Raw genomic sequence first — 22,350 nt, 5'->3', positions numbered from 1 at the left:
GCTGCAACAGCAAGCCTTCAGGACAGGAGTGCACAAGATAAAAACGCTGGGTTGACTGGGTTCGGGCAGTGGCATATGACCGGGCGAAGGGGTAGGCAGAGCAAGGTTTGACACATGCCCCCAACGAAGTATCTATGAGGGTCTTCTTAAGAGGCAAGAGGGGCTCAATGGCTAAAGGACTTCTGTAAGATCACTGGTGTTGACCCCCCAAGGTAGGGAACTGGAGTTCAAGGACTTCAGCCGACCTCTGCATTTCCATGGTGTAATAGGCACTCTCCACAGTAACAGGATCGAGGAGGTGAGAGGAGCCTTAACTCAGGGGAGGTATCAGGGCCACTAGCCTCCTGCAGGTCATCATACTAATTCTCCTTATGATAAGTTAGACAATCTCATCACACACATCGTAATCATTGTCCGGATCTGTGGCGAACAGGGAATTCAGAGTTTGCCAAATTTAAGGGAGGAAGTGGATCTTTACGGCAGCCAAGCGTGGTGGCAGTGAAGGATGTACCAGCGGGATTCTGCAACAGAGGAGACAATTAGGACCTAGTCTTCCGCCGTCAAAGTTGGCACTGCCATTGAAGTACCATGGAACCGGTAGGGATCATGACCGAGGCAAGACCGGAGGCGGCACCAAAGGGGGCTTGGAGGGTCCAGCTGGCACCAAAGGTGAACCTGCTGGCGGTAATACAGGTGGAGAACCTCTCGCCTTTGTGGGGCCCTCAGGTGTGTCAGAGGGAGTTGGCAAGGAGCCAAAGAGTCGGAGCATGGACCTGCGAGACTCTTCGATCTGCTTAGGAGTGGCAGACAGCCTTGGGGAAGTATGGCACCAATCCCACACCTTCTCAGAGAAGTGTGAATGGAGGGAAGGGGCAGAGCCCCGCTTAGATTCCCTGTGTTATGTTTGCAACAGTCTCCACGTGGCCTAAATCCTGTCGTTTTGGGCTCACTGACAATATCAACAATAATATTGTGTCAAAAATATTGTTAACAAAAATATTATCTCCTTGTACTTCTAATAGAAAGCACAAAAAATACCAAATTATACTTAAAAATATCAATTATACAAATTACACAAAATTAATATATGAACTAAAACACTAAGAATTACAAAATATAATTAAAACATTTTTGATATTAACAGCAATCTTGTTAATGATATTACTTACCTGAAAAAAAACTATATTCTTGACAATATTTCTGTATCACAATATTTTCGTATCACAATATGTTTTCCCCGATATTTGTCTCTCGAGAAGTACAACTCAATAGGTTGTCCATACACGATAATTTTGATAGGCGACCTCTCTCTTGCATTCTGAACAACATTATTTTTATCAAAGTAAGGGTCTCAAAGAGAAGACCGGGAGCACCAGAAGCACGTCTGGTGGTGCCGATAGAAAGGAACGGACGTCAGCACGAGGAGTGGCGCCTATCTAGTCACCACATGTCATTTCCAGCGCAGAAAGGAATCAGCGCGGAGCAGCACTGAACCCCCAACCAGTGCGCAGAGGAACTGCTGAAAAGTTTCCAGATCCAAGCGGACATCTAGCAAAAATTCCAAAGGTGAGGGATATTCAGCTATAAGTACCTATCAGAATTTAGGGGTATTTAGAGGAAAAAGGATGCTAGATAATTTATGGATTACGGGTTGGGTAGAGGTAAATTGTGGTAAGGGGAATTTGGGGATTTATGAGTGAGTAGAGGTAAACGGAGGTAGAATTTTTAAGGTTATGGGGGGGTTAGAAGATAGAGGCACAGGGTTTTAGGTATTTTAAGCGTTATGGGGAGTGAAGCGTTAAAAAAAAGAAAGTAGGAAACTCTGGGTAGTTCCCAAGTTTTAGGTGGAGAGAAGCTGCTTTATATGGAACACTCTACAAAATCAAAAACATCCTAGAACTGCTCCCCTCAAATGTCTGTTTTTCTACCAGAGTTTTAAAACATAGAATTAGCATGGTGCCATCCACACCGAGCTAGAAAAGTGACAAAGTCTTTTACCATTTTAGCAGGAAAGTCTTTAAGCATAGGATCAGAACTCTACGCCTGAAAGGGTGTTGCTTTGACTCATACTAGGTGCTCCCTTGTGTCTGGACAAAGCAATGCCTCTTTGACCAGCTCTGATTAAAGCGAAACACAAGATTCAGGGACTGCTTTTATTCATTTAAGGTTGGCTTGGAAGGCCTTTCACCAATCCAAAGCAGTATTACTGTGCCTCGAGCGGTAAAAAGCTTTGTCATTTTTCAGCACGGCGTGGATGGCACTAGCTAACTCTATGCTATCATATTACTATGGGTTTGCAGTCAACACATTTCTGCGCACGGCCTCCAGCCATTCAGGCACAGACCTCACTCCCTATTTTGGTCTTCCTATGGTAAGTCAGACTCGTGTTTTACTACGCAGTGGCAACCATTTAATTATACAAGAGAGGAAAATACTACCATGAAAATGCGTAGTAAAGACCCAAGATTTGTTGTAAAGGCATACATGCTACTGTCATACAACCGTCTGAATGCCCTACAGCAAATCACAAATGAAACCCATGATATAGAATTAGAAGCCCAAACTCCCTACCATTTATTAAACCTTTATAAAGAAGTTTCAAAATCCAAAAAGTCTAGTGAAATCCCAAAGTGTACAACATTTTTAAGCGCTTCCCTTTTTTAAAGGTAAACACCATGCTGTACTAAGACCCAGGGATCTGTTGAGGGTGCTAGGCAACTGTAATGGAACAGGGATGGTTACCCTGCCCCATCAAAGATAGCAGATTGGAGAGTGTGAGGCCAGCTGATCTGCTGGCTACACACCATGTGATGCTCACTGACTCCATTAACACCTTTATATTCCCACCTGGGATATCCTTCTCGGTCTGGCTGCCTCCTTCTTTGTATGTTTAATGGGCTAGCAGGGAAGCCTACAGGAACTTAGCGCTACCAGTCAATGTCGAGTAGGATGAGTCAGTCAAGTCAAGTCAAGCTAGGGCGGTCGACCTCGAATCTGGGAAACTGGGTTCGAGTTTTGGCAATGACGCTGAACATCCTGTGATTCTGGGCAAATCACTTAATCTCCCTGTACCTAACAAAAATGAATGTGTTCTCATGTAATGCAACTGGTGCCATGTAAAGCACTCAAGTACCCGATTTGGGTAAAGTTCGCGCTATATAAAACTCTGTAAAAAAAAAAAACACCATTACTCCACAGAAAAATAAGCAAGATCAGGCCCAACTCTATGTATAGCCATATGCACTTGCATCAGAGAAAGAGAAAACAAAATACACAAGCGACTCGTGGGATTAGAGAACTCTGATCTTGAATGTAATGTAGTGACAGAACTGTAAAAAAGCACACTCAACCAGAAAACTGCAATCACTGGCATCTGGAAAACAGTAACAATTTTTGCAAAGACGAAGTTATGGATCAAAAATATACATCAAGTAGTCCCGAAAGTGCCCCAATGATATAATGTGCTTTTCAAAGAAGGAATCTCTTCCTGGCTTTGAAAGATGTCCCTCCCAGCAGAGTGATGCTGAGCCTTTGAGCTACTGGCAGTGTAGGGATTATGTGTCCCCAAGGCACTTTGTCTTTAACGCAAAGTATAAATGCAAGAAAATGCCTAACTGCTCATCTCCGACATTGCTGGATGACAGATCTCTTCCTTTACAGCAGTAAGCCAGATATCGCTGGTCACAGACCAGCATGCTGCTGATAGGGCGACAAACTTCCCAGTTCAGAATTCCAGTGAGCGACTTTCCTCTCCAGTTCTGCAAACTTTGCAGCCTTGCAGTTCAAATTCGGCAGTGAACTGAACCTTTAGATCACTTGTTGGTGGACACCTTCCACAAGCTCGTCTCACAAGGGCACCCAGCCTTAAACAATACTCCCTTCATTAGTGATGCATTTGGAATTATGGATAAGTCTTGCATCAGCCACGCTGTCTTGGTGCCAAACCCCTTCAGGGTCTGCTGGACACACTCCACAGTAATGCAATGTTAATGAGAACAGGCATTTGGCACACTGAAAACACACTGCCAGGTTAACTAACAGATTCTGCCTTGCAAGGAAACCACATTTCAATATGATTAATAAAAACAGATCTGGTAAACGAGAACTTCTAGGGGTTAAACTAGGGCTGACCAGAATGGTGCACGGATTAATATGACAGATGTAGGAGCTTTTGTTTCAGATGCACAAACCTTTCAAATACCAGACGACTGATGGCCTCGTTGGTTTCAGTTGGCGTGCTCAGAGTTTTCTGTAGAAATTCCACCTTCTTTTTCAAGCTCTTTGGACAGAAAGACAACTCATTTGAATTAGAATCACAAATCAAGGGTCACAGCTCTCCAAACTACTACACGAGTAGACTAGGACGTGTTATTAATATCTAGGAGGAATATTATTTCATACAGTACTTATTAATGCCTCTATAAATTATTGACCCAATCGGAGAAATGTCAGAAGAGATCACTAAACTTCAAAAGGTGCAGAATGTTGCAATTTGGTTTGAATGTTTTAAGCAACTGGCCACTGAGGTTTTTGACCAAAAAGAAATCTAAGCTAATTAAGTCAGTTGTATTGTAAATCTGATCCAATAAAAAAATTCTTGCATAATTTAAGTGGGATGAAGCTAGCATTCTATGTTCAAATTTTATTTCTATTTTATGACAGAGTTCACATTTTGCAAGACAGTGGTGTCCAGCGTGAATCTATGAAGGAACGATAGAGTCCTGATTTTCAGGCTATCCAATTAAGATACATTTGCATATTTTGATTAAACAAAGGAATTGTATACAGGCAGTGAATATCCTTAAAATATAGCATGGATACAGCATCTCTGGACCAGAGCTGGAAACCGCTGCTGTGAATTATTATTAAACAGACCCATGGTTTATGGCCTTGAAAATAAGATCAGAACAGGTAAATTATATGAGACTAAGAGGAGATTAAAAAGCACTGCAAATGCCTACATAATTGTACTTTGAATTAAGTTTATGATTTCAACAAAAAGGTATAGCATCAATAGAACATATTAGACTTTAAAAGATAAGAAAAGCGACCATGTCACATTGTCCACTGGGTTGTATAGCAGACACAATCTCATAATGGTATTACAACTCAGTCCAGTATGCGCATTTGCGATGGAATAAAGACAACAAAAAGGTGTAGTGTAGTGTGAATGCTTGAAATAATTTGAGCTACTGGTAATTAGTTTGGGCTGCATTGCAGTTCATCATTTTCTCTGCCCACTATCTCAATCCAGACCATAACCCTTCTTGTGCAAATTATGGATGGACCTCCTCCACTAGAAGAGTGCTGCTCGAACGGCCAAGGCAGATCTTCTCTTAATAGTAGCACTAGCAACCCCAGACTTGTTCTGGCCTATTTGGGCTTCACAGTGAGGGGCAGCTTAATTTCTATGGCATATTGAGCACTAGACCTACCTCTTGTCACATTCCCAGATTGTGAGACACCCACCATTTTATTAGCCAGTTAACATGTACATCTTTGAGTGGAATTTCTGCAAACGGAAGCATAGAGGTTACAGCTCCTAATTTTGCATTAAGAGAGCTTGGTGTAGTTTCTTACACCAACTATAATGTTCATTCAAGTTGCTGACTCAGAGCTCACTTGTAGGTCTGCATCGCAGACACTAGGAGGAAAGGAGGCAATATACAATCGCAAAAGAAAATCTTGAAATGCATTGTTTACACACAAATGATTGGGGGTGGGCTTATATCTGATGTTTTATTTCTTCAGTTGCTTACACTCTAAGCCTAATGATTCGATTCTTCAGGAAATAATACTGAATTACTAGAACCTCCGAGAACAATACTCAGGGCTCAGGCAGCTTAGATAATGATTCCAGTCTGGCTGATATAAGACTGTGGGCTCCTTTCTCCTACATATCAATTTTTTAAATATACCACGGTTCCTCACGATATCCCTCTGCAATACAGCATATGTTACCTTCAATTTTTGCACCTTTGAAGGCCTGTACTTCTCAACAACAAGACATTGGTAAATGAGATCATTCAAAACAGAGACAATATGATGCACTCCTAGGCAGAGGGAACTTGGTTACATATTAAAAACAACTACTGACTCTTGAGAGTTCATGGATCGGTTGCATGGTTTGAATGAATCAGCATCTAAAAGTGATCGGCATACAATTACTTTAATCTCAGTGTTCATGGGAGAAAATAAAAAAATGTGGGTATACAGTAAAGGGTGGGGTCTTATACAAAAGAAGCCGCAAGTTTCCTTTAAGGCACGGTTCATAAATTACCGGGCCTCCGTCCAGCCATAATACACTCACAGGTACTATGCTTCCTTAATGATCTTTGCAATTGCAAATTGCAGGACACCTCTCGGGCTAAGTATGGCATAAAAGGTAAAACAGCGCTCATTTCTCCTAAACACCTGAACAATCTATGCAAGAACACAGAAAACTGAACATAGGCCAAAAATATTTAAGAAATATAGGGTTTCTGCTACCAGGTACCACAATCTCTACTGTTCCAGGTCTAGCTATTCAGAGCTTTCACGTTCTGCGCATTACAATTGCTCATTAATTACCCTGTATGGGATTTCTATTATTTCCCATGACAATCAAACAAGTGCCAAATCAGTACATCTCACCACGATTTCTTTGTCTGCACCACGCAGCTCTTTCTGGGTGCTGTGTAACTCTTCCTTTGTCTTCTCCAAATCCAAGATGGTTTTCTGTAACTATAAAGAAAATTTTCAAGCGAATCTTAAAATTCAAGACCTACAAGAGGCAGGTATTTAACAACTGGAAGGAAAGCCATTGGCAAGTCAGGAGTTCATGCCAGGAGCGCTCACGCATCAAGCCCAAAACTGAGCAGGCATCTTTGGAGAAATGAGATTAACAAGAACATTTAATGCTTGAAAGTTGGTGTGAGAGGTATAAGTGGGAGAAGCAGTGTGTGTAAGATGGTGGCAGTGATGATGGAAAATCTGAAAATGGAGGAACTATGTGCAGTGCAGAATACGTTAGATCCAAAGGAGTTAAAGAAACTGCATTTTCAGAAGGACATGAGCATGACTGCTTGGGCCTGAAGTTCCCAAGCAAAACTATATTCTTCTCTATGAAGACAATATTTCAATCCCCTAGTGTGTAGCTACAGAACCTAGAGGCCGCACTGGACATAGCACTAAGTGAACAACCAGTTGGAAAATACAGATCAATCTATGCAAATGCCTAATATGGACACCTAGTTTACCGTATTGCTGGTAGAAAACAGCTCCCTTTTAAGTTTCTCCTGCATTTCACTGGATGCCTTACGGACCTCCTTCAGCTTTTCATACTCTCTGTAAAAGGCACAGCAAAAAATCACATTGATGAGTAATACTTCTGGAAAAATATACGATTCAGATGTTGAGGTTAGTGTATTAACTTAACACTCATGTAACTTACAATTTGGTCATGCAAAATCTTCAGAGAAGAGGCAACAGGCTACTTGCTACAATGTGAATATAATGTAGCAAGTATAATCGACTAAAAAAAATGTATTGCCTGTGCAACTCACACGTTTGTCTGCACCAAGTATTAATTATCTGCAGTGCTAATAATTACAGTAAACGTGCATTAGCGGACATGGAGTTGAGAACTGCCAACTAAGACATGCTTTCTGAATTATCTAGTAGGCAGCTACTACATTTGTTATGCATGGTTGGAACAGTGTTGATTACGGAGGTTCAGAGGATATGCTCCAGCTGTCGCATCAGGTATGTTGCAGCATGTTACAAGTAAAGCGAGGCAGGACAGATAAACTGCACTACAATTAACATATTCAAACCGGTTCACATCTGTTCACTCAAAGCACTGAAGGTGTAACCCAAGTAAATTCCAAAACAACACAACCTAATGCTTTATGGGCCAACTCACAAGTATAACGGAAGTGAACTACAGTTACCACCAGTGGATGGGTCTACAGGGTCTACCAACTAGATGCGGGGACATAACCCAATAAAAACCACAGGCAACATATGCAAGTGGGTCAATAAGGGTCAACCCACATGCACAACACAAGTAAATAACAGACCTATATGGGCTAAATCACAGACCTATAAGGGCTACCCAAAAGCGATGCATTTGTAAATCTTGTTTTTGCATTGCATGATACTGAGATTAGTAAAAGTAGTGCAAAACTCTGCTCTCAGAAATAAATAAAAAAACACATGCAGTCACCCCATGTGCTTTTGGAGTGTCTTACTCTCGGTTGGAGCCTCACAGACTGTGCAGGGCAACTGTTGGTATATTTGCAAACAACACCCACACTCCCTTCCAACCCCTTTGTTGCCATACAAAGTAGTGGAAAAAGGATAATATATAAAATAATCCAAACCCTTTTTTACCCAAATATAGATGTTAGCTTGTAATATTTATTCACATTTTAAAGTATTTATTAAACCTTCACTAAAATGCTGGTATCTTTGCCAGAGGTGCTCCATACACGGAATGCAGTTTGGATTTTTTTTTGCAGCCAGTAAAACCGTAAAAGCATAGTCTAGGTTCAAGAATAACAAACCTGAATATTTTCATATAATCTGTGTGGGACCCAACATCCTTGGCTTGGTATTCCCCGAAACATTATGCTGTCATTCCTCCCGTTTGCTTTAGGATTCCGTCATTCCTCCTGTTGGCTTTAGGATTCTGCACACTTAACCACTGCTAATAACTGCTAAGTGCTTATTATCGCTCCCTAAAACATTGTAAAATTGGCCTACATCCAGTTGGTCCATGTAATTTAAGTGTATGTCCCCAGTAAGGTGGTACTCCATGTACCAGGGCCTGTAAAATGAATTACTAGTGGGCCTGCAGCACTCATTGTACACCCACGACAGTAGTCCTATAAAACATGTCTCTGGTCAGCCATTGCAGCCTGTAGTGCAGTTTTAAACTGCCATTTGGACCTGGCAAAATAAAGCTTTAGCTAGGCAAACACTTTCCTATTAATGCATATTAGTCACATCTAAGGAAGGCCCTAAAGGCTCATAGGGAAGTGTGGATTGTACTTAAAAAGAAGGACATGTAGATTTAAGTTTTACATGTCCCAGTAGTGAAAAACCCCTAGGGTCATTTTTCACTACTGCAAGGCCTATCTCTCCCATTGACTTACACTGGTTAACTATAAAACGTGATAACTTTGGAACAGAAGCAGATAGGAAAAGGCTGTTTTCACTCAAATAAATTGTAATTTAAAACCCTCTTTAATGGTAAAGTCTGAAATTATGTCAATGCTGAAAATGGAGGAGGAGAAGGGGCTGCGGAAAAGTTTAAGCAAAAAGTCCCGTAGGACTGAACAGCAAAAGAGGCCCTCCATAAAGATCAGATTGTCCAGGTAATGATGCTTGGCAAACGTGTGCAGGGGGGCCCACGTAGCCACCAAGCAGATGTCAAAGACCAGAACACCACGCTGGAGAGCAGTGGTGGCTGCCTTAGCCCTGGTAGAATGAGCTCAGAGGCCTTCAGGAGGCTGTTTCTTTCCAAGAGCGTAAAAGATTTTATTACAGATGATAACCCTTCAGGAGATGGTCATCTTGCAAAGCATGACCTTTCTTGGCTTTAAAGTATTCCACAAAGAGTTGGTCATCCCCCACGGACCTCTTTAGTGCAGTTAAGGTAGAACGATAATGCTCTTTTTGGGGCAAGACGTTGGAGATTTTCTTCTTCCTTCTGCTCACCCTCCTGGCTGAAGTTATGGCCACTAAAAGAGCATTCCTAATTGTAAGGAGCTGGAGGGGGAACTGTGCAGCGGCTCAAATCGTGCACACATTAGATAAGAGTGCATCAAGTTAAAGTCAGGCTGGGGTATAATAAATGGTATGGGCGGGGGGAGATGTGTAAGTCTCTTCAGGAATATTTTTACAATGGGGGACTTGAAGAGCGACGGTTGGTCTGGCAGCTGTAGAAAGGGCTAAAAGGTAAACTTTAGAGTGCCCAGAACAGAGCCCTGCTGGGCAAGAGAAAGGATGTCGGAGAGAGAGGCAGCAAAAGGGTCAATAGACCGCTCTGTACAATATTTACAAACTTTTTGCCATCAGCAGGCCTATACCAACTAAGTGGAGGGATGCCTGGCTGCCAGAATAATTTCACACACTTCGGGAGGAAGGTCGAATGCTTTTAATTGTCGGCGCTTATTCTCCACTCATGGAGGTACAGGGTTGACCAGTTCGGGTGAAGAACCTTCCCCTGCTGCTGCAACAGAAGATCCTGCCGAAGGAGCAGCCTGATTGGAGGATTAAAGCTCATCTGCAGACGCTCGGGATACCAAACAATCCTTTCCCGGTCCGGAGCCACAAGAATGACTTGAGCCCGATCGCTCTTGACATTTTTGAGCACTCTGCACAGGAGTGGTATGAGTGGAAAGGTATACGAGAGGCCTGAGCTTCACTGGAGACGAAAAGTGTCACCAAGCAAGAGCTGCTTTGGAAACTTTAACGAGCAAAACTGCGCTTTCAATGGAGGGAAACCCATCTAACCAAGGCTCTTCCCACTGCTGAAAGAGCCCTTTGCACCACCTACGCAAGGAAATGCCATCCATGACCTGCTAGGCACCGACAGCTGAGTTTTTCTGCCCTGGTGTTTAGGGAACTGGCCAGGTGTTGAACCACCAGGGATATGCCTTATTGTTCCAGCCAAGACCAGAGACACAGGGCCTCCTGACAAAGGGCCCATGACTACACCCGCCTTGTTTTTTGCAGTACCACATGGCGGTGGTGTTTCCATGAACACTTGAACCAGCCATCCTTTAAGAGAAGGTAAGAAGGCTTTCAGTGCTAGTTGGATCGCACAAAGCTCCAACAGGTTGATGTGGGGTCTGGCTTACATCGGAGACCTGTGACCTCTGATGTCCACCTCCACCAGATGGCCGCCCCATCCCAGTAGTGACGCATCTTTCACCACTGTGAGATCTGGGTGGGGAAGAGAGATGGGTCTGCAACTCTTCCGTGGTTTGTCATCCATCACTGCAGATCTTGTGCAGTTACTTCCAATATCTGGACCAGGTTGGTGAGATTCCCCAGATGCTGCACCCACTGGAACTTTAGGTCCCACTGCAGAGCCCACATGTGCCATCTGACATGATTCACTTGCAGGATGCAGGAGGCCCAGCAGCCTCAGAGTCAGTCTCACCGAAATCCAGGAGAGAGGCTGAAACATCGGTGTCATAGCCTGAATACCCTGGACTCGCCGTTTGGGAGGATAGGCCCGAAGCTATACTGGGTCTAGAACAGCTCCGATGAAAGAGCATCTGGGAAGGTGTGACTTTGGCATGTTGGCAGTGAACCGCAGGGAATGCAGAAGGTTTGGTGTAGTCTGGAGTTGGACGACGATTGCCTGGGGTGAGCCCACCTTCAACAGCCAGTCATCAAGATAGGAAAGACTGAAATCCCTGGTCTCCTCAGGAGGAGCTGCGACCATTGCCATCACCTTGGTGAACACCAGAGGGGCACTGGTGAGGCTGAAGGAGAGCACAGCAAACAAAGTGGCCCACCGTAAACTATAGGTATCGACGATGAGCAGGCAGGACGAGAATATGGAAATAGGTGTCATGCAAGTCCAGCGCTACCATCCAGTATCCCGGATCCAGGGAAAACAGAACCTGAGCAAGAGTGAGCATCAAACTTCTTTTCTAAGGAAGTAGTTGAGGGCTCTGAGGTCGAGGATAGGACGAAGGCCTCCAACCTTTTTGGAGGACCAGAAAGTAGCAGGAATAGCAACCAAAGCCTATTTATGGCACCAGATCCCTCTCAATGGCTCCCTTGGCCAAGAGTCATGACTTCCTCTCGAAGTAGGGCATGGTGATCCTCCATCAGCCGACCGTATGTAGGATACATTGTGGGCGGGAGGGAGAGGTAGTATTGAAGGGAAAGGAGGAGCCCCTTTGGACTATCTGTGGGACCCACTTGTCCGAGGTGATGTCCCGCCACTGGTGGAGGTGTTGGTGTATCCTGCCACCAACTGGACGCCCATGATCTGGGAGGGTTGGGCAAGGAGGGTTTGGAGGCGGAGGAGGGAGGTGGGGGAGTGGCCTGACTTGACCTTTGGCAGCCCTACTCACTGGGTTAGGGCAAGCAACACCCACAGCCGCGCAAAGGTTGCTGAACTTGCGCGGTCCTCTGACTAGGATAGGGCTGGCGCAGTCACGACAGGAGCGAAAGGCTGACGCTGGACGGGATGTTACAGAAAGGCCCAAGAACTTGGCCATAGCCCGTGATCCTTAAAGAGCTCTAGCGCCACGTCAGCCTGATCTCCGAAGAGACAGGAGCCATCAAAGGGTATGTCCATAAGGTTGACTTGGACATCCCCAAAGAAGCCAGATGTTCTCAGCCAGGCGTGGCGCCAAAGGACCACTGTCAAGGAAATCGCTCTGCCCAGCGAGCCCATTGTGTCAAGGCTCAGCAGATGATAAATGTAGCTGCATCTTTCCCGTCTGCAACAGCTTGGGCAAGGACAGCCCGGGCCTCCTTTGGGAATTGCGGCAGCATGTGTGCAACCGTCTCCAGTCTCCCATAATGAATGGGAGTAATGACCCAATAGGCATGAACTGTTTACTGACCATAATGCTTGGTTGGTGTTAGAGAACATTTCCTTTCCAAAGCTATTCAGCCTTTTGGATTCCCTATTCGGGTGTGCAGATGGGAACACGACACGCAGAGTAGAGGCTATGACCCCCCCCAAGCTCTCAAGAGTTAGGTGAGATGTGAGGAAAGCTGGATTGCCTGGTGCAGGGCGGCAGAAGCGGGCGATAGTTCTATTCACAGGAGCCTTTGTGCTATGCTTGGACCAAGTGCCCAAAAGAACATTAGTTAAAGCCTCAATAAATTGCAGCAAGGGTTCCGAAGTGGAAACGTCAGCCTGTAGTATTTCCATTAAAACATTGGTCTTGACCACCACAAGACCTTTGCAGCCCTACGTACCACCATGGCAAAGGAAGCGCCCTCCTCCATAGCCCAGTTAGGAAGTGGAAAGCATGCCAGGCTCTAGAGAGGTATCCAAGCCACTGGCATTATCCAGTTCCTCATACCAGTCCACTTCTTCAGTATAAGGCAGAACTTCCAAGGGGTCCTGTGTCTCCTCCTAATCTTCCTCCAAACCTAGCCCCTCAAAATAAGGCTGAGGATGCATGAGAGTCCGAGGGCTCTGTTGGCGTCGGCCTCGGTGGATGCCCGGCTGTCTCCGAGTATTCGCGGATGAGAATGGGGGTGAGACGGACGGCTGGCACAGTAATGTCAGGAGACTTGGTGTCGGGGTAGGTCAGGAAGTGCGACCAGCGCCGGTCGGGATCCGGGAACGGATCCACAAGGAGCAATGTGCGCTGGGGCCAGAGCTGCTGGCTCAGAACCCAGTGGACTCCTGGTGAGCCTGCGGGGCCCGAAAGAGCACCGGTAGGGTTCGGCCACCCAAAAATGGCTCACATGGCATCATCATTTTTTTTTAATAGGGCTGGGGTCATTCCCGGAAAGGAGGGAGACAAGGCTTCAAACCTCGAGACTCCCCCATCGCATCAGGTGACGGACAGGGTGAAGTAAAAGCACACTTTGACTTCTTGTGCTTTTTGTGATGCTTCTTACCCGACCCCTTTGAGGGCTTCGAATGGGAGGATGAAGACTTTTAAGCCTCCGGAGCGATGTTCTGACCTTCCTCTTGACCGAGACTGGGAACAAGACCTCCGAGTAGACCTCCAAGGTGCCAGACGCCAGGCCGCAAGCAGCTTTAGGGACTGCTCCCACAAAGCTTTAGGCGCCATGGCCCGACAGTTGGAGCACGACTTCAGGTCGTGGTCGCACTCCAGGAACCAAACAAAACAGGAGATGGGGTTTCTGTGACCGACATGGCGCGGTGATCAACGCAGCACGGTTTGAATCCTGGGGTCTTTTTTTTTTAGATGGAGTGCCTACACACAAATAAATAAATGTCGACAAAAGGTAAAAAAAAGTGTGTCTAAAAATGATAGGGGGTAACTCTCCGACGGATCTGCGCTGGCTGGCGCAAAATAAAAGAACTGATGTCAGCGTGCCGAGGTGGTGCCTATATAGATGATGCAGACGTCATGTGGAGTAGACCAACGTCACCTATCAGCGCGCAGGGGTACTGTGCAAGAAAAATCTTCTGAATCCAGTCTGAAGCCCAGGAAGTTCTAAGGTAAGGAATCTGCAGCTAGATGTCTCTTTCAGATACCTGCCTATTGTCGCCCTAGACAGTTTGCAGCCTTGATAGGGGAAGGGGCAAACTTTCCAGAGCCAGATATGGGGATAGGGCAGGGTTATTCTGCACACAAAGGCTGCCACCAAGTAGAACTATTTGACCTCCTGAGCCACTCATCAGTACATTCCTGGAGCTGTGGATGTTACAGAAGGTGGGCTGTCCTGCCAACAAAGGACTGCCCTGCTGATTGAGGACTGCCTTGTTCTCTGAGAAGGAAGACTAGACCTGCTCCCTTCATCCCAGGATAACCAGAGTGACTCCAAGGGTCAGATGATTTACCTCCTGTCTGAGCTATAGGGACACAACAAGCTCCAGAAGCCTCCCTGCAACTGCCCAGCTGACCTTTTGCACCGGACCAGCAATTGGACCTGCCTGAGCTCTGCAGTAGTGAGTTCCTAATCCCAAAGAGGTGCCTCCCTAGGCCCTCCCTTAGCTGACATCAGTTTGAGCGCTTACTTTTTAACTCCTCTCCACTTAAACTCATTCTCGCTTTCACCATTCTAACATTCTCTTACTACCTCATCTGCCACTTTATCCCTGCAATTCAACCTCTGCTTACCTCTCCACCATAATGACAGCTTCACAGCTATATCTTCAATTGCCCAGTGTAATTACAAGAAACCTTTCACTGGCAATTTCAATTTCACACCTTCCCCACTAAAACAACCCCCAACATAATGGATGACACAGAAGACCTGGATTGCCACTACATGAAAACGTTAACATGTTTCAGACCACAAAACATTCAACACCATTAAAGTATTCCAAACTACATGCAGACCTTCTCACAATCCTCTATAAAGTCTGCCCTTCACACCTGAACCTCTACTCTATCAACCCTCCTAATAATCTCATTGCCCAGTTTGCAAGCCCCCCCTAATCCAGTCAAATGACTTCACTGTGATTTGGAAGGAGCGGGAGCATTAAACCTAAAAATTCCAACACTTGCCATAACAAGTACTAGAACCACCAGCTTACCAAGAACAATCCAATTCCTTATAGGACAAAGTCTGTATAACCCATCTTCAAACTATGAATATAATATTGGAAAATAAAAATAAAACTTCAATGGATTATCTACCATCCTGCCACCAGAACCTACTTCAAGGATTTAAAGTCAAAATAATTCTCAGGAAAAACGTGTGGATCTCAAAGAGCATCAAGGAGATTTAAAAAACCAATGATCAGCTGACTGGCAGACAGGTCCTCCGATCCCTGGACACATAACAAGCCAATGAACAAGAATCACCATCATCTTCCAGTGTCTTCGAACCAAAGTATCCAAGTCAACTATCAGCACAACCTAAAGCAGTGGGAAACAAACAATCTTCCATGCACGCCCAAAAGGAGCTGTCATACATCTTAATCAATGCAAGAAACTTAAATATGAACTGTAGTCATGTAGGTGACCTACCAGTCAACTACTAGGCGGAGCACCTCTTTATCACAAAGATTGATGGGACAATGCTTCTGCCATATTACATGAAACCAACTTTAACAGATATGTAATACAGAGGCTCCCAAGGCTTCAGGGTTTAAGCCCTGGCAGAGAAAAGGTCTTTGTTTGAGCCACATGGCATCTGCACATGGTGCCTTGGCTCAAACCATTGCTCCACAGAGGCGACTCATGTTCATTAATGCATCAAACAACAGGTATTTATTTGACACACATAGCATCTGCATGTGGTGCCTTGGCTTAAACCATGGTTCCACTGCCTGGGACTCCTGTTCATTAATGTCCCAAGGGCTTTTGGGGAGTAGGAGTACAAACCTTTTTGGTCCAAGGCCTGCAGTGACATGCAGACGTGTTCTCCTTCAGATTAAATTTCCTGATGGAGCATGATCTCCCAAAATTATTGGAACAAAAAAACACAAAAACCAACATAGGGAGGAAAATTCCTCTGTTTCCTCGAAGAAACATTCCCGGGACAGTGACAACATTGTTAAGACACCCGGCTTGTCCTCAGAGCTGATTGAGATGGTGAAAAAGGTAAAGTTGGAATTCCTGAATCCACTGGCCAACTATGAAGGTCAAGGCCTTACAGTAGGCATCATCCAACTACAGGCCTCAACGCCTCTCTGGAAGTCAGTGCTCGTCGAAGTGCCACCTCCCAGTGTTCGGCACTGCCTATGATGCTGATGCTAGAATAAAATTAAAGACCTAAGGCCAGTTCAGAAGACTAGCCTTTGCTACAGGACACCCCCAGGGTCAATAGGTTTGACAAGATGGTTGTAATCCAAGCCCTTGCCATGCATGAGACGGACTGCAGCCATAGGGAGGATGATGACTTTGAAACTAATCTCCCCAAACCACCCTTCCCCTTACATCTCAGTTGCTAGTCTTTTAACTTGATTTACAAAAGTAAAAAGGGGACACCCTATTTGCCTTGGACCCTGCTTCAGAAGAAGTCTTTGTTCACCCTGGTAGTATGAAAAGCAGCAGAACCATTAGAAACACCCCTATAGACCCACTGCTCCCTTAAAGGAGTGGTATATCTATTGGACGCCATAACAAACATTAGCACTAAGCATGGTCTTCTGGCTCCTGTTCTCAATACCCCACTGATTCAACACCTCCTTAAGGCACAATAATCCAGTGGTGCAGGGTGTAGGGGAAACATTGGAGGAGGGTTTGGAAGCTCAAACATTTTGCCATTGAATGAGACGCAATCACAATGCATTATTCAGCTCATCTGCTTGTGCAAGGACCTATCCTATCGTCAGGACCACCCACCTTCCACCAGGATGTGCTCTCTCGCACACACCTTGATTTTGAAGGCATAAGTTCTTGCCCTGCTGAACGCAGAGGACATGTGGGAAAGGCACACAAGATTAGACTTTTTTACGGTTCCTTGTCAAGCGGAACGGAGATCATAGACCCATTCTGGGCCTTGGTCTCTTGAATCTGTTAATTCAGCAGGATAGGTTAATTGTAACATATGTATTCAAAAACCCTGTAAAAGATATCTCAGCAGAGATAACAGTCAAAGCGATCAGTAACTGATTACTGTTTTGAGAAAAATGCCCCAAAAAACTAAAAACATAATATGTCAAACCAATTTTGACGCAAGGATTACACCTTGAGGACGTAACAAATTACAACTGCTATGAAAACAGACCATTAATGAGCAACCTATTGAAATATCCGCTTCTATCGAGACTCTGTCTAATAGACAGGATTCAGACCAGTAGGAGACATGGAATTAGCACTGATCGCTATAGGCAACAAATATTCTGACAGACCTGCTGCACGATTACTACTGGACCCCCTCAGTAGATTTAATCATGTAAAGAACCACTCATATAAAATACATGGAACTGGATAAAGTCATACCTAAATGAAAGAACATAAACCTTATCACTACCTCCTTTCACAGAAAATGTAGGTGTTTTCCACAGGACAACACTTGCACCCCTTCTTTTCAATATATACTAGACCCCACTATCTATGCTAATCAATTGCTTAAAAGTAGCTTTTAATGGCATAGAGTTGACACTAAAAATGGAGAAAAACTAAACGTAAGTCTGTTGGTCATCTGGACTTCCAGTAAACATGCGGGGAGTCAACATCTGGAGGCTATAAAAATCAACGAACAAAACCCTTCTAAAATGGAGATGTGAAAAACCTGACTCCACTAGCATATACTTAATACTACTCTGTTGTGATGGAAAATCAAGTAAGGTTCAATAGCAGACAAAGCCTGTAACTTACTATTTCTCCTTGCCAACGTAATGGCAACTAGGAAAGCAACTTTTCACTAAAAATGCTGCAATGTAGCCTTATTAATACCCTTGAAAGAAGGAGTCATGAATTTAGGGGGGCATATTTAACTCCCACGGAGGAGCAGGCCTTTTGATTGAAAGTCAAGTTTTTCTTTGGTCCTTCCCAAAAAAATCTAAGATTACTGAGATTGTGAAGGACCTTAAGTTTGGACATTTATGATAAGCTGTTATGGTGGCTAGATGCACTTTAATCAAAGAATATTTACGTTTTGAATGTGACAAGTGCAATATGTTAGGATGCATTTCATTTTCTTGGCAGGAACAAGGGTCATGTTTTTGTTGAGGCACCAAATTAGAAATCTTTTCAACTTGAATGAATAAGAGATCCTGGTATATGGTCTTTTTTGCTTCCTTAACAATTTGCATACAGTCTAGTGAAAATGTAGTTGTCCATACTGAATGACACTAGGAGCAGTGCTGCCAAATTCAAACATTGACTGTTGGCAGGAAGGATTTTCCCCCAATCCTGGACAATATGTCGTGGTTGCTTGCAAGGTAGCTTTTTGTGAGGTTTAAGCAATAGGTACAGTAGCTTTCAAAGCCACGATATCCTCAGTCACTCCAGAGCCATCAGGAACATGGTCAAGTAGAACCGTTTGAACAGTATCAGTGGTATTGAAGGCAAAGCGTGTAAAAATTGGTTAGATCAAGACACTAAAAGAGCGTTTCCCCCGGACTGTGGGTCCCACATTCCGGATCCGTAGGTGGGGCATTTTGCTTATTGGCAAATAGATCTATTTGTGGATAACCCCATTCTTGAAAGACTGAATTTAGTAGGTTGTTATCAAGCTTCCACTCGTGATTTATGTAGAAACATCTGCTGAGTAGGTCTATCTGTTGGTTTTGCAGACCTGGCCGGTGAACAGCTTAAAGGGACAAATTCTTTGCTAGTAACCAATGTCAAATGGCATGGGCTTCTAATGATAGAGGTATTGTTTTTGTTCCTCCCGTCTTTTTTAATAGCACATGGTGGTAATATTGTCAGTCTGTATCAGAACTGTGGTGGTGGTTAAAGCTGGGAGGAAAGCCCTGAGAGATAGGTGAACTGTCTTTAGCTCAAGGATGTTGATGGGGAACAGTTGTTATTTATGAGATCATGACCCTGAATTGTAATACCGTTATGATGTGTGCCCCGTCCAGTGAAGGAAGTGTCGGTCACATTGGCCCGATTAGGTAGGTCTTGATGAAAAGAGACTAGTGTAGATTGTGTTTATTTAGCACCACTGAAGGAACAGTCAAGCTTATTTTGTCTTCCCAATCGCCGTGGTGTTGTGACCAGTGGTCTTCCAAGAATGTTGCAGTTGTCTCATCCCGAGGAGATGAGCATGGGTCACTAAAAAAAATGCAAGAGGTAAAGGATCCTAAGAAAGAGGAGATTTGTCTCACTGATGGATTTCTAATGTGCATTCATTAGTGACATTTCTGAAAAATGGCACACACTCTGGCAGTCGAAGGAAACACCTCTACTGTAATGGTGTTGAGAGATGCCACTAGTATCTGAACTGAAAATGTGGTTGATTTTTCTAGATTCACTTTCTAAAAAGATAGTTTGAGCAAAATAATTTTGTACTTTGTACGGAGGAAGCCTGTAACTACTGGCATGCATTCGGAAAAGGTTTTTGGTGCTAGTTTAAAGCTGCATGTTAATACCTTGCATTGGTAGTGAATTTTGTCAACAAGGAGTGGCAACATTTCCTGTGTTTCTTCTCTATTGGGATGTGAAAATAAGCAGCCTGAAGATCCACAGAGCATATCCAGTCTCCTTTCGTGAATTATGGACACATTTGATGTAGTGCAAGCATACTGAATTTCACCTTTATAATGTTTTTGTTGGCTTGCCTCAGGTCTAAGATGGGTCCAAAGTCTTTCTTTGGGCCTTTATTGGGAAACAAAGATTATGGGCCAGATGTACGACCTTTCAGTTTAGCGAGTCGCAAATTTTGCAGAATTGTGACTAGCTGAACTGAATGTATAACAGTGTCTCAGGCACTGTTTACGATTCCCAATGGGGTAGCAAATTGCATACCTCATCAATATTCATGAGGCAAGCGCAATTTGCGACCCCATTGGGCATGGCTAGCACTCAAAGGGATGGTGGCCGAATGGGTTCAGAAGACCACCATGTCTAACTGCTTTTTCAATAAAGCAGCCTGTTTTCCTTAAAGGAAAACGGGATGAATTTAAAAACGAAAAATTAAACTTTTCCGTTTCTTTTTTTAAGGGCAGGCAGTGGTCCTTTCAGATTCCTTTTTCACTCGTCGTCTCTTAGTCAGCATGGGCACCGAAGAGTACAGAACCTGAAAAAGGCAACTTCAATATTTTTAACTGTGCATCGTGCTTTGGAGATGTTAGACAAAGCCATTATACTGGTCGTAAAGCAATGCCATGCCAGAAGGTCGACACTACTAGGCGAACGGTATCCATGACTGTGCGTATGACTGGGTTGCAGACAATCAGCCCCTCAATTAAAACTTTTAGGAAGTCTTGTCTTCTGCTTCTTGGTAGGTCATCTGCGAAAGTGAATAGGTATTCCTGTAGTGCACTGTCATAACTGCTAAAAAGAGCAGTCAGTAGCTGATTTGAGGGTTATGGCTGTCTATCATCGGACTTTGAGCTACAGCATCCATCTTTTTGCTTTCTCTTTCTGATGGCACTGATGTCTCTGGTGCTGAAGAGTGCTTATTACACACTGCAGATACTATGACCAAGTTCAGGCTGGGTACCTGGCAAAGAAATACAAGATCTTGTTGAGCAGGCTTGTATTTCTTTAAAAAATGCAGAATGGCTGATTTTAAAGTGGCTGATGTCCAAAAATGTAATTTCGATGAGCTTTGTGAAGCCTGGGACTAGTGATAAAATTGGTTTCTGTGAAACTCTGGGTTGCAATGTCTTCATTATTACCAATACAGAAAAGTGAGGGATCACTTGCTGTATGCTGGGCTTTGCTGCACCTCTATTAAGTATATCCTGGAATATAAGAATGTTATCCACTGCGATAATCTGAAGAAAGAGGCTGTAGATTGTGATAGTGTATAGGAATTGTCTTTAGAATGGCCTCTTGATGTGCTTGGAGAGGTCGAAGATCGTTTCTGCTTACATCTGTCTGGAGTTTGTGATGGAAAAGGCATTGTGGGTTCTGACAGTCTTGTTACCCTTGTAACTTCCAGTGGCATAGCTGGCTGTGGCATTGTTGGTGCCGGGGGAGTGATGACACTGTGTGATACCAGTGTGTCAGGAAGACTTAGTAGAGTCAGTTTCTGTAAAGGTACTTGCAATGGTTCCTCTGCACGTATGACATATAATGGTCTTGGTGGTAAAAAAGGTTCGGTTACAGAAAAAACTGCATCAGAGTGTGTAAAATATATGGTATGTATTGAGCCTGAAGAGGGCGTCTATGTCGGAGTCGTTGCCAAAGGTTGGTGATGTAATGGAGTCATGACCTGTCCTATCACCAGCATGGTAACTGTTGCCATTGAATGAATCGGTCTCAATGTCTGAGCTGGTACCGTGGATGTGGTGATTGGTACCAGAGTTGTCAGCATCAATAAGGCTGGAACAGTAGAACATCTTGGCAGTGAACACATTTTGACCGATGGCTCAGACGTCCACCTATGCTCTCCATATGTTTTGGAGTGTCTCGATTAACCATGGTGATGCTTCCGATGTTTCTATCCTCATACTACTCAGCAAAAATTCTGCTTGTGTGCGATTACCCTCATTCTAAGCTTTTAACTACCCACAAACAGCAAACAGTACATCCAATATTTCCCTATATAAATTCAACTGCAACCAACAGGCTTTCAGTCAAACACTAGAAGGGCCCCTACGAATTCAAAAGTTGAACAGCTCCAGTGACCCCCCCGCCCCCCGAAGAAATGAAGCACAGCACAAGTGACACAGAGTAAATATTTACTCAACAATCCAAAGCCCATAAGGACTTGGAAGGGATATGGAAAAAGATATACAAACAATTTAAACATTTAGGATTTTCTAGTTATTGTTTTATCCAAGGGCCTGATTACACTCTTCGCGGATGGAATACTCCGTCACAAACGTGACGGATATCCCATACAACAAATTACAAGTTCCATAGGATACAATGGAATTGTAATTTGGTGGACAGGATTTCCGTCACATTTATGACAGAGCAACCCTGCCTACCCAGGTCGTAATCGGGCCCTAAATTTTTAACCCAACACCGCTTCTTAAATTAATCCTTGCCTCTGCTACTTTTGGAGATGAGGGTAAAGGGAGTGACTCGAATATCCAAAGTAAGTGTAACAGTATCTGTGTTTCTTGGGCTCAAACTGTAAACAACAGCATCCACCAAAGGTACTGCC

The 22,350-nt window shown here is 44.1% G+C and overlaps 1 protein-coding gene across 1 annotated transcript in view; it reads right to left on the bottom strand.

The window, feature by feature from the left end:
- The window catches only part of TRAIP (TRAF interacting protein), a 185,639-nt gene that overhangs the window by 38,815 nt on the left and 124,474 nt on the right, over nucleotides 1-22,350 (bottom strand). The window contains exons 8-10 of the mRNA XM_078661235.1: nucleotides 7,239-7,326; nucleotides 6,634-6,723; nucleotides 4,191-4,279 (exon numbers count right to left, since the gene is read on the bottom strand). Coding sequence (XP_078517361.1) covers nucleotides 4,191-4,279; nucleotides 6,634-6,723; nucleotides 7,239-7,326 — 267 coding nt within the window. The remainder of the gene's footprint in view (nucleotides 1-4,190; nucleotides 4,280-6,633; nucleotides 6,724-7,238; nucleotides 7,327-22,350) is intronic.

The sequence above is a fragment of the Lissotriton helveticus genome, chromosome 9 (assembly GCF_964261635.1).
Source record: "Lissotriton helveticus chromosome 9, aLisHel1.1, whole genome shotgun sequence".
NCBI classification, from domain to species: Eukaryota; Metazoa; Chordata; class Amphibia; order Caudata; family Salamandridae; genus Lissotriton; species Lissotriton helveticus.
Note: the sequence above shows the minus strand (reverse complement) of the source record. Positions and strands in the feature narration are given on the sequence as shown.